Source organism: Oncorhynchus masou, chromosome 29 (assembly GCF_036934945.1).
Source record: "Oncorhynchus masou masou isolate Uvic2021 chromosome 29, UVic_Omas_1.1, whole genome shotgun sequence".
In the NCBI taxonomy this organism is placed as follows: domain Eukaryota; kingdom Metazoa; phylum Chordata; class Actinopteri; order Salmoniformes; family Salmonidae; genus Oncorhynchus; species Oncorhynchus masou.
The window spans coordinates 64,671,880-64,689,340 of NC_088240.1; the positions used below are offsets into that span (position 1 = coordinate 64,671,880).

The window sequence follows — 17,461 nt, forward strand, 5'->3', positions numbered from 1 at the left end:
CTAAGAGCGCCGCCTCTGGATGAGCATTTTCCTGTTTGCTTATGGCGGAATACAGCTCATTGAGTCCGGTTTTTGTTGCCTGCCTCAGTCTGTGGTGGTATGCAGACCACTACAAAAAATGCAGATAGTCTGGTCTACAGCTTATCATGAGATGCACTACCTCAGACGAGCAAAACCCTGAGACTTCCTTAGGTGTCGTGCACCAGCTGTTGTTTACATATATGCATTTGCCCCCTTCCCGTGTCTTACCAGAGGCTGTTGTTCTGCCTTGCCGATAGTGTATAACCCGCCATCTGTATGTTTTTAGTGTCGTCGTTCAGCCACAACTCTGAAACATAAGATATTACAGTTTTTCATGTCTCGTTGGTAGGATATACGTGCTTTCAGTTCGTCCCATTTATTTTCCAGTGATTGAACGTTAGCTAACGTTAGGTAGCAGAACGGAAGGCATGGGCAGATTAGCCACTCTTCGCCTGATCCTCATAAGGCATCCTGATCTCTTTCCACGAAACCTACGTTCCCTTTTCCAGCGAATCACAGGGATCTGGGCCTGGTCTGCTGTCCGTAGTATTTCCCTCACTTCCTAATCATTGAAGATGAACTCTTTGTCCAATTTGAGGTGTGTAATCCCAGTTCTGATGTCCAGAAGCTCTTTTCGGTTATAAGAGACGGTAGCAGCAACATTATGTACAAAACAAGTTACGAACAACGCAAAAAAAATGAACAAAATAGCAGGTTTGGTTAAGAGCCGTTAAGACCGCAGCCCTACCCTCCAGCACCATCTTTTTTTTTCTCTCTATCCCTCCTCCCTTTCCATTTCTCTCCTTCTCTTTCTCACACACTCTTAGAATAGTCGTGTCCCTCTCCTGTCAGTGTAGAGAGAGAGTGGATTACAATGATGTTCCTATATATAAGAGGACAAGAGGATCCTGCTCCAGGGTTACACTACCACACACCACCAGCAGGGAGCAGCACAGTCTGTGGAATCAGCTCCTACACACCACCGTACACACTTGTCATCTGAGTATATTCATATGAAATGAGTGTGTGTAGGAGCTTTCTCTAAATGTGAGCACCCAATAGTTCCTGACCATGACTGTAGGTGCTGTAAAAGCAGTGTTGTACTAATACAGCCCTAATGGCTGGGCTGGGTTTGGGTCAGAATCGGACCTCACACACAAAACAGCGTAGGCCATTCTAAGCAGCACCTGGCCCACACTCCAGCCCAACTCCACCCAGACCCCAGGCCCAAAGACACTGCACTGCTCTGCTCTTTCCTGCCAGTCACTGTGCTTTGTCCTTGGGCTCAACCTGTGTAACAGCATGTTCTATTAATGCTATTAGTAAGGCTGGTTTCCTCTGTATGTTTCTGCTAAGGTTAGAAGTACTGGACTAATATTTTATAGCTCTAGAAGAGTGGTTTTTGATATCTTTAGTACGGGCGTAGACCCACGCACAGCGTGAGAAGACACATACATGCACACACACCATACCTGCACGTGTGCCTACACTGACACACACACACACACACACACACACACACACACACACACAGGGCGGTGTAATTGTGTGAGTGGCCTTGTCCTTCAGTGCTTTACTGACCTCCCACCCTGAGCCCAGTTCACCAAAGGGGATGACCAGAATAGCTGGTGAAGCACACACCCACACGTGTTTATTATTGTGTATCTGCTCTGTAGGTGGTACTCCTTGACCCCTCGTTGATGTGAGTGTGATTTATTTTTTTAATAGCGCGTAGAGGCCTAATTATAGTTCTCTGCTCCCACAGCCGTTCTGTGTTATGGCTCGTGTGTGTGTGTGTGTGTGTGTGTGTGTGTGTGTGTACTCAGCCATCTCAGATTTTCTCTGCCATAAAACTCAGTGGACCATTCCAAGCACTCTACACACGCATTCGGAGAACGTAGACCATAAGCTGTGTAAGGCTGCTGTGAACAAGCCTGCTCAGTCCGAGAGGTGTTAATGGACATATCAGATTCAGCAGGAGACAAATGAGCAGAACAGCTAACCCACCACAACATAGCAGAGCAGCTAACCCACCACCACAACATAGCAGAGCAGCTAACCCACCACCACAACAAAGCAGAGCAGCTAACCCATCACCACAACAAAGCAGAGCAGCTAACCCATCACCACGACAAAGCAGAGCAGCTAACCCACCACCACCACCACAACATAGCAGAGCAGCTACACCACCACAACACAACATAGCAGAGCAGCTAACCCACCGCCACAACATAGCAGAGCAGTTAACCCACCACCACAACAAAGCAGAGCCGCCCCAACAAGTCAAGCAGAACTGTATGATGCATACATTTTTCCACAGAAAGTATACAATTCTGCAAGTCATTTAGTCAGGCAGCATTCAGGTCTGTGTTCTGGCATTGTGTGTACCAGTATGATGATGCCAGTATGATTCCACCAGGTTGTCATTTGTTATTGTCCTAACCCTGTGTTTTGAATTAACGTTTATTCAACGCTAATGTAACATTTTGTCTTTTATTCCCTCCCCTCAGACCACCACTCTATGTGTATCCAGTCCATGGACGGCATGCTGATGTTCTTTGAGCAGGAGAGTTACTCATTTGGCCGTTTCCTCCCTGGCTTCCTCCTGCCTGGTCCTCTGTGTTACTGCTCCCGCACTGACACCTTCCTCACTGTGTCCTCAGCACGACAGGTGGAGAGCTACAGGTACACACTCACACGCTGCGAAACACACACATATGCTGCAAAACACACGCTGCAAAACACACACATACACTGCAAAGCACGCACACACGTACACACACCCTCCTCACAGGTAAGTAAGTAAGTAAATTAAAAAGTGAGTGTGAGAGGGAGTGAAGAAGTGTACTCGTCGCCTCTGAAGGCCATCTGTCTGCCTGCTCCTCTGCTCTAGATCTTTAAATACATCTGTGGTGCAGCAGACGGGAGGCCATTTTCTAGTCCTAACGCCACAAACCACTGCACCATCTTTAAATAATAGGGGAGAGTGTTCTCTGTGTGTGTGTGTGTGCCTCCATCTTTGTGTCCATGTGTGTAAATAGTGTATAGGGGATACTGCAGATGGCAGATTGGGTGTATTGGGCCCTGTTGCCACAGCTGAGTCTGGTTATCTCCGGTGCTAAGTTAACATTTTCACATCCTAATGAAATTTCCACTCATTGATCGCCACAGCTCCCCATGTAAGCCCTGTCTTTATTTTCCTCTGCTTTGGACACTCATCGCCCCTCCACAGTAATCACAGTTACCTTCCTCTACAAACACACATCGGGATTTCCCCTTTTCACGCTCCTGCTAAAACGGATGGAAATTGGGGAAAGGCCGACGTGTGTGTGTGTGTGTGTGTTTCGGTGTGTGAAACCCGGCCTTCCAGCTGTTTGTTATCCCAGATTTCTCCGATATCAAGAGCTTCCCCAGACGAGATATCCCTGCTGAAACGCTGACCCACCCCCCTGTTCCCTCCTCCCTCTCTTCAATTCTCAGACTGTATATATGAATTCTAAGAAAAATAATTCTGCCCAAGATGAAGCGTTCTGTCCGCAGTTAACACTTGGCTGTGTCTAGACTTGGTCTCTGTGGCTAGAATCCCACTTTCTGATCATATCTAGAATCAAAAGTCATAAACTGTAGATACGAAGAGAGCTAAATTTGGTTATGAAAATCCTGCATGTTAGTTAGAAATAGCCTTGCTCTGAGTGTCATGTACTGCATAATATCAGTCAGCTAGGGAACTGTTCCGCTCCCTCGGTTTGTTTAGCCAGTAATGTTGATTTTTCTTTCCGCTTGAGCTTTGGTGAATGTGATTTTGTGTATCAGGGAAGTATTGGGGAGATATCCTCTTTCATATAAATGACTTCACACACTCTGTGTCGTCTGAGACACGGAGAGACTCTATCCAACCTGGGGAGGTTGACTGGGTTTGTGTGGGTTGCGCTGGTTAAAGGTGCGCCTCGTGAGGTGTGTGTTGGTAGTATGTTCATGTGCACACAGGATCATACATTTCATACACACAACCGTGCATGCATAATATGCACCTATTTATACTCATGTAAACACACCCTCACTGCTCCGCTGGTCTGAGCTGTGGAACTCTGAATGTGTGTGTTCACCGTTTACAACCAGTGTGCATGCTGGTGAATCAGTTCTTAAAGGTTTGGACTCGACACACACACACACACACACACACACACACACTCTTTGTGATTCTAAGTGTTAGGTCTCTTTCACGCTAGCTCATTCACCAACAGACCTGACCATAGTACTCTGCCATTAAAAGGCCTTGGCTAGGTTGTGCCAACCTTTCCCATCCATTTAGGATTGAGGCCTTCAGCTTTCTTATAGCTGATCAAAAGTAATTGTATGAATGCAAACCGAAGTGCACTTATTCGATGTGCATTTGTCAGGAGTGTACTCTATTGTTACCCCTCTGCAACCTGTAATGGCAAAATATAGTCCTCCACCTTCCCATTGGCACTGCTTGCTGTTGTCTTTGGGCATGTTCATCCCTCCATTCCTTTCTCAGAGAGAGGGCGAGAAAGAGACTTTCTCCCTGACAGAGCAAAATGTCTCCTGTCGTTTCCAGCTTCATAAACATCAGGGCTTAGCAGGTTCTGATTCCCCTTCACATAATTATCTGATTCTTAGCTGCTTTTCCTTCTACCTCCCGAGGGGCCAGGTGACTGAGCGTGTGTGTGTGTGTGTGTGTGAGATGTCTGTTGCTACTATAGCCAGTTCCAGCTTTTTACTGGAAATCAGATTGTATTAATGCCATACTGCGAGACTACTGTAGACTGACTCCAGATCAGTGTCATGATACTGCTATTAATAAGGCCATTGTTTGAGAACGTAAAAGCATGATGCTAGCTAACTAGCGTACCTGAATGTTTTGTGGCATAAAATGTAACACCGATGGATGTCATTTATTATAAGAGTGGGGCTTCTGACAGAGGATCCAGCTGAAGTGTTTCTGAAGTGTTACCACTGAGTACAGTGTGTGTGTGTGTGTGTGTGTGTGTCTAAACTGAGTGTTCCTAACCCAGGTATGAGACGCTAGCGGTGGCCACGGATGCAGAGACCAGACAGGATGCTGAGCAGCATGGCAAAACTGCAGGGAAGAGACTGACGGTGAGAGGAGAACTGGGTGTGCGTGTGCGTGTTTGTGTGTGTGTTTAACCCTGTGTGTGTTTCCCCCTCAGGCTGACTGGACCCTGGTCCTGGGGGAGCAGGCCTTGGACCTCAGTGTCCCATCCTTCTCTCTGTCCTCATCCTCCATCTTTGTTTGCGGCGAAAGGAACCTGTACTGCCTCAAAGACAACGGACATATCCGCTTCATGAAGAAACTGGAGTACAACCCCAGCTGCTTCCTCCCCTACTCCTCAGGTAATGGTAGAGCCCTACTGCTTCCTCCCCTACTCCTCTGGTAATTGTAGAGCCCTACTGCTTCCTCCCCTACTCCTCAGGTAATGGTAGAGCCCTACTGCTTCCTCCCCTACTCCTCAGGTAATTGTAGAGCCCTACTGCTTCCTCCCCTACTCCTCAGGTAATGGTAGAGCCCTACTGCTTCCTCCCCTACTCCTCAGGTAATGGTAGAGCCCTACTGCTTCCTCCCCTACTCCTCAGGTAGAGCCCTACTGCTTCCTTCCCTACTCCTCAGGCAATGGTGCAACCCTAGTGCTTCCTCCCCTACTCCTCAGGTAACGGTAGAGCCCTACTGCTTCCTCCCCTACCCCTCAGGTAATGGTAGAGCCCTACTGCTTCCCCCCTACCCCTCAGGTAATGGTAGAGCCCTACTGCTTCCTCCCCTACTTCTCAGGTAATGGTACAACCCTAGCTGCTTCCTCACACAAGACTGCTTTACTGCTTGATATCATTAGCTTGTTTACTGCTTGATATCAGACACACTATTGGTAGGACATATTTATTGTAGGACATAGCAGATATCCATTCTCCCATATTATTGATGAATATTATTGCCGATTCTCCTATCCAGTCTTTGTTTTCGGACTGCTATGTAGATACTGGTCTAACACATTTCTGGTGGTGATAAGACCTTCCCCATGCCTGTCCAGTGTGTGTGGCGGTAGCAGAATGAGCGTTTGTCCGTGAGCTCAGGTTCATCTGATAGGGAGTCTCTCGGCTCCTGGGTTTGGTTTATTGAGGGACCGGAGTACAGCTCTACACAGTGCATCCGTCTGTCCTGACTGACTCCCAACATACCACTCCAACCAGAGGAAGTAGGAAATGTCACAGAGCAAGGCACGCTCTAATCAGATCCATATTTAGCACATGCAGCACCTCGAACATGCAACACACAGCACCGTCACCTGCATAAGTACACACACACACACAGCATATTCTGCTGGCAAAATGCCCTGTGGATCAGGGATCTGCGTGTTGCATGTTAATCCCACTATCACTGGGTTCCAGCCAACACACCTCTCTCCACCTGAGCTCAGTTACAGGTAACTGCCAAAATAATGGAAACACTTAACATAAATGTCTTAATAGGGCATTGGTGCCACCATGAGCCACAAGAACCGCTTGAATGCACCTTGGTATAGGTACCGCTACAGAATCTCCCATAAGTGTTCAATTGGGTTGAGATCTGGTGACTGAGATATATACAGACACACACACCCTTTAAAATCATTGTGCTTCTTTGAGACCCCTCTTTCAAAATCACTGAGTTCTCTTCTTCTAGCCATGGTAGCCAAAATAATGGTCAACTGGACATTTTGTATGCATGACCCTAAGCACGATGGGAGGTTAATCGCTTAATTAACTCAGGAACCACACCTGTGTGGAAGCACCTGCTTTCAATATTCTTTGTATCCCTCATTTACTCAAGTGTTTCCTTTATTTTGTCAGTTACCTGTATATACATGGAGAGAGGGATGGCAAGGGAAGGATAGCGGGAGAGAAAGAAAAGGGTGAGGGGGAGAGAAGGGAGGGAAATAGGTGAGAGAGAGGGATAGAAGAAGAGAAGCAGTGTGGTTGAGAGATGTATTTTCTTTTCAACCAGAGGCACCTGCTATTCCTCATTGAGTTGTTTGACCTGTGAGCACCATTCCCTCTGGTATTCACACACACACAACCTTACATCACACTATTCCCATTCCATTTGCATCGTTCATCTATTAAGACCAGGATCCCAAGTGACATCGATCACAGTCCTCGATTAGTTTTCTCTGGTTGTGTTTTCAGCAGCCACCCGGATAGTATGGCAAATGGCTTCCCGCTATTGGTAATTTGCTGCGGTTTGGTTTTCAATACAGAGGGAGGGAGAGGAACTTTCCGGGCTGCTGACTTTTACATTGTTTTGGCTGGAACTTTAGCGGTTTACCGGCCCGCTCTCAGTATTTCACAGGTTTCCCCCTCTGGCCCTCCGCAATGCAGCTGCCTTTTTTGGCTTGCGTTCTCCTTCTCTCTGCTCTCTCTCTCTCTCTCGCTCTCACACACATCCTCTGTTTTTCTCTCAAGGAGTGATAATACAGCCACTTAACCCCAGCATTGATGATAATCACTTATAATTAGTATACACACACACACACACACACACACACACACACACACACACACACACACACACACACACACACACACACATATACACCTCAGGGTAAGGTGTGTTCAGAGAAACCATTGCCACATGTCTGTCTGATACACTGCTATTAATACAGTGCCTGGCCACAGTGGCAGAAGAGAACGAACCAGGAGGAGCGAAAGAGGAGAAAATAAATGCTGCTGTAGTGGATGGAGGGAGTCCTATATAAACTGTGTCTGTCATTTCGGTCTTGCCCGCCCCTGCCCTCTATCCATCCAAATGAGGTTGGCTAGGCGTTGGTTGTGGGTGCATCTCAGATCTCCCATGGTGGCAGTGACGGTAAATGTGTGTGTGCGCGTGTGTGTGTGCGCACACGCCCAAACCCAAAGGCGTTTTCACACCCTCACCCCAGAACTTGGCCTTGTTTAATTCATTTGTTTGTTGTCATTCTATGCGCCGGCTTCTAGCCTGCCAAAGCAACTCCGAGCAAATCGATATCCCATTGATGACTGGATGGATGGACTGAAGGACTGTATTTATTAACCACTTTTCATTAGGTGTCATGCATCTCCTGTGACTGTATCTAACCTCTGACCCCTCCTTCTCTTCCCAGTGTCTGAAGGCACCACCAACACCCTGGTCGGTAACCATAACAACATGCTGCTGGTGTACCAGGATGTGACGTTGAAGTGGGCCGCCCAGCTCTCCTGTTCCCCCGTGGCTGTCAGGCTCGCTAACTTCCCGTGAGTACCCCCACCCCACACTCGTTACCATGGCACCCGCTGCTGCTATGTTTGGTGTGTTTGTGTTGCCATGAATTTGGTGGTTGTGTACTGTAACCAGAATTGGATAATTTCCATTCTGTTAATTTAGGAAATTAAATTCAAAAGCCCACATTAAACAAAAGAAGAAGTTGTAAGTCGTTTTTCCATTCATGAATTCCCTCTCTTCAATTGACTAATCTGAATTGGACCCCATAGTTGATGGTAACTTTACGCCAATACACTTAAACACACAGTGTGTGCTCAGATGCCACTGATCCGATAAGGTAATAGATACCCCTGTGGATGGGAGGATGAAAGGAGGAGAGGAGAGTGGGACTCTAAATGGAAAGGGAGGGGTGGAAGCATTCAGATGGAGCTCCATTCCTGTGCTCCATGGTTGAGTGTCCCTGTGTGTTGGCTCCATTCCTGTGCTTCATGGTTGAGTGTCCCTGTGTGTTGGCTCCATTCCTGTGCTCCATGGTTGAGTGTCCCTGTGTGTTGGCTCCATTCCTGTGCTCCATGGTTGAGTGTCCCTGTGTGTTGGCTCCATTCCTGTCCTCCATGGGTGAGTGTCCCTGTGTATCTCAGTAGCTCTGCTCTGTTGGCTCCATTCTAAAGAGCCCTTCTGTCAGCACCAACTAGATGAGCCTCTCTCTGGGCCCTTCCAGAACAAACACATATTTGCATAGCACACACAGTTACACACTCAACCTCCACGCATCCTTACAGAACGCATTCTAGATAGGACATATGTGAAGCTTTCATTCTCTCTCTCTCTCTCTCTCTCTCTGCTGAGCGCTACTCTCTCAGCCACAGGCATACTCGCGCGCACACACACACACACACACACTCTTTGAAGCCTATATGCCAGGTTTATTATTATTATTATTAGTGTGTTATTATTAATGATCACCTGTTGTCATGGTTATCACCATGAGAAATCCACCCACATCCCTGAGAGGAAATGATTTCACAATGTCTTACAGCTGGTCAATCAAAAGGGAGTGGTGGACTGTAGTACTAAATGGCCATAATCACACTGCAATTTCCAACAATTATTTACCACACAAACAGTGATGAATAATGATGCCAAGCATCACATCTGGAGGACACCTGGCACCATCACTACGGTGAAGCATGGTGGTGGCAGCATCATGCTGTGGGGATGTTTTTCAGCGGCAGGGGCTGGGAAACTAGTCAGGATCGAGGGAAAGATGAATGAAGCAAAGTACAGTGAGAGCCTTGATGAAAACGGAGCAGGTTTTCATCAAGGGTCTTGGTTTCAATCTTGGTTTCATCAGACCAGAGAACCTTGTTTCTCATGGTCTGTGAGTCCTTTAGATGCCTTTTGGCAAACTCCAATCGGGCTGTCATGTGCCTGTTATTGAGGACTGGCTTCTCTACCATAAAGGCCTGATTTGGTGGAGTGCTGCAGAGATGGTTGTTCTTCTGGAAGGTTCTCCCATCTCCATAAATGAACTCTGGAACTCTGTCAGAGCGACCATCAGGTTCTTGGTCAACTCCCTGACCAAGGCCCTTTTCCCCCGATTGCTCAGTTTGGCTGGGGGGCCAGCTCTAGGAAGAGGTGGTTCCAAACTTCTTGGGGTCCTTCAATGCTGCAGAAATGTTTTGGTACCCTTCCACAGATCTGTGCCTCGACATCGTCTTATACGGACAATTCCTTTGACAGCATGGCTTGGTTTTTGCTCTGACATGCAACTGTGGGACCTTATTTTAAAATGTAACCTTTTATTTAAGGCAGTTAAGAACAAAATCTTATGTACAGTGGGGAACAGTGGGTTAACTGCCTTGTCAGCTCGGCCAGGATGACCATGTCAGCTCGGGGATTCGATCCAGCAACCTTTCGGTTACTGGCCCAACGCTCTAACCACTAGGCTACCTGCCACACCAGGTGTGTGCCTTTCCAAATCATGTCCAATCAATTGAATTTACTACAGGTAAATGACTAATGATGAGTGAGAAAAATCACACATGCTAACCTCCCCTGTTGGTAATAGTGAGAGATTAGCATGTCTTGGGGGTATGATATTTGACTCTCTAACTTTCTCACTCATCAATATTCCCGATTCATTCAGGATAATCCTTAATCATGGTAGCATCCAAATGAATGTAGAACTGTTTAGAAACATATTCTAGTCCTATTTGTACTGAACAAAAACATATGAGGAAATCAGTCAATTGAAATAAATTCATTCGGCCCTAATCTATGGATTTCACATGACTTAGCATACAGATACCTTTAAAAAAATGGGCCTCAGGATCTCGTCAAGGTATTTCTGTGCATTCAAATTGCCATTGATAAAATGTAATTGTGTTTGTTGTCTGTAGCTTATGCCTGTCCACACAATAGCCCCACCACCACCATGGGGCACTCTGTTCACAACATTGACGTCAGCAAACCACTCTCCCACAAAACGCCATACATGTGTTCTGGGGTTGAGGCCGGTAGGACGTACTGCCAAATCTGCCACAAGGCGGCTTATGGTAGATAAATGAACATTCAATCCTCTGGCAAAACCTCTGGTGGACATTCCTGCAGTCAGCATGCCAATTGCATGCTCCATCAACTTGAGACATCTGTGGCTTTGTTGTGTGAATAAACTGCACATTTTAGAGTAGCCTTTTATTGTCCCAGCACAAGGTGCACATGTGTAATGATCATGCTGTTTAATCAGCTTCTTGATATGCCACACTTGTCAGGTGGATGGATTATTTTGGCAAAGGAGAAATGCTCGCTAACAGGGATGTAAACAAATTTGTCTGCACAATTTGAGAGAAATTAGCTTTATCTGCGTATGGAACATTTTGGGAAACTTTTATTTCCGCTCATGAAACATGAGACCAACACTTTACATGTTGCGTTTATATTTTTGTTCAGTGTACAATAAAAGTGACTCCAAAATTACACAATACATTACTTACCATTCATTCCTATTGGGCACTAAATAATCTGAAACACAAATTCATCCAACAAGTTTGTACAGTCACGAGCTGGATGTAATCATTACGTGCTAGGAATATGGGACCAAATACTAAACTTTTGACTACTTTATTTATAAGAAATTGTAGTGTTAATCATTTTGACCTCTACCTTTTTTGAGGATTTTTTTTTGTTTACTTGTTAAACAAAATCTCCTTCTCTGAGCACTTGTATTACTATGAAATAGAATTTTCCAAATTGTTTTTGCATACAATATAGCTCAGTATTTTTATTATTTTATACAGTCATTATTGCTCGTCTTTATCAAGCGACAAATAACTTATCCGATTGAGACTTTCTGGATTGAATAACACTGAAAAATACCTTGCATATGGACAAAAGGGAAACTTGAACTGGACTTTAGACCTGATGGGAAAGAAACACGCACGAGCACACAGGCACACAATTAGAGAACATGCTTGAGTTTGATAGAATAGTGTTATAGTGATGACATTTTATTTGGATGGCTGAGTGGGTAGGTTGGGTAGGTCAATCCCTCCCCTGTGGCGGCAGGGCTGCTGCTTTTTATGGGGGGCTTTAGTAATGGGGAGGGCTGGTTTGGAGGGGAGAGGGAGTAGCTGTGAATGTGCCCCTGCAGCAGTAAAAGGGGGGTTTATACCCTCCCTCAGTCGCCCTCTCCTGCAGGTGTGGGACTTACTACTCCTCTGGGCTGGAATCCCCCTGTGTGGGGGGGATGTTACTGCCTCACTGCCCTGGCACCACAACACATCTGTAACCAGTTACCACACACACTGCATCACATCTCCTAACTTGTTTTTTTCTTCTGTCCCTGTCATTATCTTGTTCTATCTCTCTTCTATATTCTCTATCTCTGAATGATGGGTGCTGAGAAGCTATGAAACTGTTTTTCCTCACACACATCATATAGCAGTTTTTCTGTTTCTGACCAAGGCAGATGTTTCAACCCCCCCATAGGGACCTGAAGGGTGTGGTGGTGACCCTGAGCAATGAGGGCCACCTGCAGTGTTCCTACATGGGCACAGACCCCTCCTTCTTCTCCACGCCCAAGGTGGACGCCCGCGAACAGGACTACTCCCAGATCGACACTGAGATGAAGAGTCTGCAGAGAGTCATCAGACAGGCCACCAGGACCCAGGCTGGTAGGTCACACACACACACACAGCGTGAACAGACTGTGTGTATTTGTGTATTGTAGGACGTTTCCTGACTCCTCCTTCTCTGTTGTAGATATTCTTCCTGTCGCAGAGACAGATGAGGATCTGACTGTTACAGCCACAGTCTCCACTAACATGGACAGCACATCGGTGAACACACACACACACTGAAATGGACACAGACGTTTGTTGTACTATCCTTGTGGGGTCCAAACAATTGAATTCCACTCAGTATCCTATTTTCCCCAACCCTTCAAATCAAATGCATTTATAAAGCCCTTTTTGACACCAGAAGATGTCACAAAATGCTTACACAGAAACCCATCTTAAAACAGATGTAGAAGCCCAACCGAGCTCTAACCTTAACTCCTAAACCTAATCCCTAAACCTAAAATAGCCCTTTTTACTTGTGGCGACCGGTGAAATGTTCCCACTTGTCCTAACTTTCTTTGTTTTACGATCCTTGTGAGGACGACCGTGAGGACCAGAAGTGAAGGCTGCACATACAGTAGATTGTGAGACAGAGGGAAAGAGTGAAGGCACACACAATGAAGGCTGCACATACAGACTGGTATATCCTGACATTCTCTCTATCTCTATAGCAAGCGCTCATCCCGGACATTGATGGTCTACCTCTCCCCTCAGTCACAGTGAAGGTATGTGTCGCACACTTGCTGACTTCTTCAAGACGCAGACATCAAGGCTAATTTCATTTGACTTACTCGTCTAACTATTTTAGCTGAAACTTGAGAAATGAAATGTGAAATGTCTTCCTCTGTTTCTATTTTTCTCCTCTCTCCATCCATCTCGCTTTCTCAGATCAAGGTGACGAGTCGCTGTGCGTTGCAGGGTCCTAAACTGACTGTGTGTGTTCAGCCTCCACTGGCTGTCACCCAGGATCAGCTTGTGTTGGAACCTCTGGGTAAGTCTCCTTCTCTTTATAGAGAGTGAGTGAATGACAGAAAGAACATGTGCTTTCCCCTGTGGGCTCAGACATTATCAGTATGAGACAGCAGACATGAAAGGTTCTATAATCTGAATGAATTAAACAGAGGTACATGGTCACCTTGACACGGTCAAGCAAACACCTGTAAACTCTCACCCAAAGCAAACAGAACAGTCTGCTACCTCAACCTTCCCAATTCCTAGAAGCTGGTTTCATGTTATCAGTTTTATCACAGTGTTTGAGAGCAGTGCAAACGTGATAGGGAACATTTAAAGAAAAGTCTGGTAGCCCTAAAAGTGTTAAATCCTGTATGCCTGCCTAGCTGGGATCCATTTTTCCACTAGCCTACTCTAGTTTAGTCGAGGTGTTGGAGATTATAGATCCACATTTTGAAGCAAAAGTTTTCTTCGTCATTTTAAGTTAGCTGTAAGTCATGACAGATTAGTTAGGTAATGCGTACGTAACCATGGCAGTCCTCACAACGCAGCAGATTAAACACACACACGGTGAACCAGCGATGACTCGGTGTGTTTATGCCACGCTCTTTGTCTCCCACACACAGAAACCTGGCGCTGCTCTCCACCAGTCTATCAGCAGCCCTTTGCTGTAAAACCCAGGCCCCGAACCACACAAACATACACACACACACCCCCTCTACCCCACCCTACCCATACCTGACCCCACCATGGATGTGTTTGGCCCAGGATAGAAAAGTTTGACGTTAGATTTCCAGGACCACCGAGATGTACAGCCAGTCAAACCTATTTAATGGGACTTTTGACTCATTGAATGATTTTGTCCAGAATGACCGGATTTGGCCCATACTGTGTCTTGTTGAAGTGCACAATGTAGTGTACACACACATACCACATGTTTTAGTTTCCCTCCCTGCCTCTCAATCTGTTATATATCTATAAACTCAGGCTGCAATTTGGGGCGTTTCTTGATGTGGGTGCTCCTTGATGTCAGGAAACGCTCATTGGTGCCTGCGATTGGTCAGTCAATCGATACCTGCCATTGGTCAGTTACAGTTTTATGAGACTGATGGTTTTTCGACACAGATGATTTGTTTTCATAGCAGGTTAGGATAACAGCCAGTTAAACCGTTTTAATGAGACTGTTGGCTAATTGAATGATTTTTGCCCAGAATGACCAGATTTGGCCCATACGGTATCTTGTTGAAGTGCACAGTGCAGTGTACACATGTTTTAGTTTCTCTTTCCCTTTGTCTCTCAATCTACTATATCTCTATAAACTCCATCTTCATCTGTCTCTGACTCCCACACTCTCTTTCTCCTCCTCTATCTCTCTTGTCACCTTTATCTCCATCTCCCACACTTTCTGCTTTTAGCTTTCTCTCTACAGAGCTCCCTCTCACACTCACTCCCTTCCTCTGACGTCTTGTCTGTTTTTTATTATTGGGAATGGGGAGCTGGAGCTGCCCAGTTAGCCTCTGTGTGTTGGAGTGTGTGAGTTTGGCACAGACCAACAGACCAATGCCCATGTGTCTTTGATTCTTTGACTGTGTGTGTGCCACCGCAGGATGCTCTGTTTAGAAACTCCATCCCTCCGCTCAGCTTGGTCTGTCCTGGGTTCGTGGGGGAGGCAGCGCCTTCTGATTTTTATTGTTATTTCACTCTTTATTCATCTCAGATGGCAACCCAGTCCCCCTGTCCTGTCCACCACACTACCTCCTTTGTTCTCTGTCTCTCTGTCTCTCTGTCTCTGTCTGTCTGTCTCTGTCTCTCCTCTTTCCCTGGTTACAGGTTTGGTATTCTGATTTAAATCACTAAGTAGTGCATTTCTAGATAAGAGCCAAGTCTTCCATTAATACATAAGTACACACTGACAGGAACACCCCACCCCCGCGCACACACATGCACGCAAACACCTCAGAGGTGGCTTTCATCCTTACCTCGTAATCATCATATGATACAGACCTGAGAAACCTGGTGGGTTGTTAAGCCTGTCAATGTGCCAGGTAGAAGTCTAAACCATTCAACTGGGCAGCTCTCAAGGACTCACACCCCCCACACTGATATGATAGTAGTTGCATTACATTGCTATAAAAAAAACACTGCCGCTCTAAAGTTTTAGAACCCCATACTCATTTAAGTTTTTTTCTTTATTTTTTACTATTTTCTACATTGTACAATAATAGTGAAGACATCAAAACTATTAAAAAACACATGGAATCATGTAGTAACCAAAAAAGTGTTAAACAAATCCAAATATATTTTATATTTGAGATTCTTCAATGTAGCCACCCTTTGCCTTGATGACAGCTTTGCACACTCTTGGCATTCTCTAAACCAGCTTCACCTGGAATACTTTTCAGGCTTGAAGGAGTTCCTACATATGCTCAGCACTTGTTGGCTGCTTTTCATTCATTCTGCAGTCCGACTCATCCCAAACAATCTCAATTTGGTTGAGGTCTGAGGATTGTAGAGGCCAGGGCATCTGATGCAGTACTCTATTACTCGCCATCTTGTTAAAATAGCCCTTACACTGCCTGGAGGTGTGTTGGGTCATTGTCCTGTTGAAAAATAAATGATAGTCCCACTAAGCCCAAACCAGATGGGATGGCGTATCACTGCAGAATGCTGTAGTAGCCATGCTGGTTAAGTGTCTTGAATTCTAAATAAATCACAGACAGTGTCACCAGCAAAGCACCCCACATCCTCCTCCATGCATTACGGTGGGTAATACACATGCGGAGAACATCCCTTCACCCGCACCTCGTCTCAAAGGCACAGCGGTTGGAACCAAAAATCTCCAATTTGACCTCCAGACCAAAGGTCACATTTCCACCAGTTTAATGTCCATTGCTCATGTTTCTGGGCCCAAGCAAGTCTCTTCTTCTTATTGGTGTCCTTTTAGTAATGGTTTCTTTGCAGCCATTCGACCATGAAGGCCTTATTCACGCAGTCTCCTCTGAACAGTTGTTTTGAGATGTCTGTTACTTGAACTCTGTGAAGCATTTATTTGGGCTGCAATTTCTGAGGCTGGTAACTCTTATGAACTTATCCTCTGCAGCAGAGGTAACTCTAGGTCTTCCTTTCCTGTGCCGGTCCTTATGAGAGCCAGTTTCATCATAGCGCTTGATGGTTTTTGCGACTGCACTTGAAGAAACTTTCAAAGTCCTTGAAATTTTCCGTATTGACTGACCTTCATGTCTGAAAGTAATGATGGACTGTCGTTTCTCTTCACTTATTTAATTTGTTCTTGCCATAATATGAACTTGGTCTTTTACCAAATAGGGCTATGTTCTGTATACCCCCCCTACCTTGTCACAACACAACTGATAGGCTCAAGCGCATTAAGAAGGAAAGAAATTCCACAAATTAGCTTTTAAGAAGGGAAACCTGTTAATTGAAATGCATTCATGAAGCTAGTTAAGCGAATGCCAAGAGTTTGCAAAGCTGTCATCAAGGCCAAGGGTGGCTATTTAAAGAATCTCAAATTTAAAATACATTTTGATTTCACTTTTTTTGGTTGCTACATGATTCCATATATGTTATTTCATAGTTTTGATGTCTTCACTATTATTCTACAATGTAGAAAATAGCAAAAATAAAGAATAAAACTTAAGAGTATGGGTTCTAAAACTTTAGACTGGTAGTGTATGTTAAGTGAGTCTTATCTGATGGTCCTGCTTCGTGAAACGTACCACAGAGAGGCTTTGGGTGGATTGCTCTAACAGACCCTACACAGGGATGTGACCTGTCTTGACCCCAAAAGGTCAAAGGTGGCCATTTAGCGCCCTGCTGATCTGTCCCCGAGATCCCTAATGAGTCTCTGCAAGTGTCAGTATGTGCCCCCACACACACACACCCTAACACCAAAAAACACTACAATGTTTAAGAACTCTTGCAGACACTCTCTCACACACATGCACAAACATTCTCTCTTTTACTTTCACGGTCTCACACATGCTCACATACACAATGATTTTGTCAGTGGCGCGCGCACACTCTTTACACTCCAAACACCCTCAACACACTTTCCCTCTCTGCTCTGTGTGCGGTGCGCATTACCCTGCCGACCCCTCTT

At 45.6% G+C, this 17,461-nt stretch overlaps 1 protein-coding gene across 1 annotated transcript in view; it reads left to right on the plus strand.

The window, feature by feature from the left end:
* LOC135520280 (protein PTHB1-like) overlaps positions 1-17,461 on the plus strand; it is a 206,580-nt gene that overhangs the window by 15,376 nt on the left and 173,743 nt on the right. Inside the window, exons 6-13 of the mRNA XM_064945705.1 lie at positions 2,532-2,706; positions 5,058-5,142; positions 5,214-5,397; positions 8,175-8,304; positions 12,263-12,447; positions 12,536-12,612; positions 13,065-13,118; positions 13,282-13,384. Coding sequence (XP_064801777.1) covers positions 2,532-2,706; positions 5,058-5,142; positions 5,214-5,397; positions 8,175-8,304; positions 12,263-12,447; positions 12,536-12,612; positions 13,065-13,118; positions 13,282-13,384 — 993 coding nt within the window. The remainder of the gene's footprint in view (positions 1-2,531; positions 2,707-5,057; positions 5,143-5,213; positions 5,398-8,174; positions 8,305-12,262; positions 12,448-12,535; positions 12,613-13,064; positions 13,119-13,281; positions 13,385-17,461) is intronic.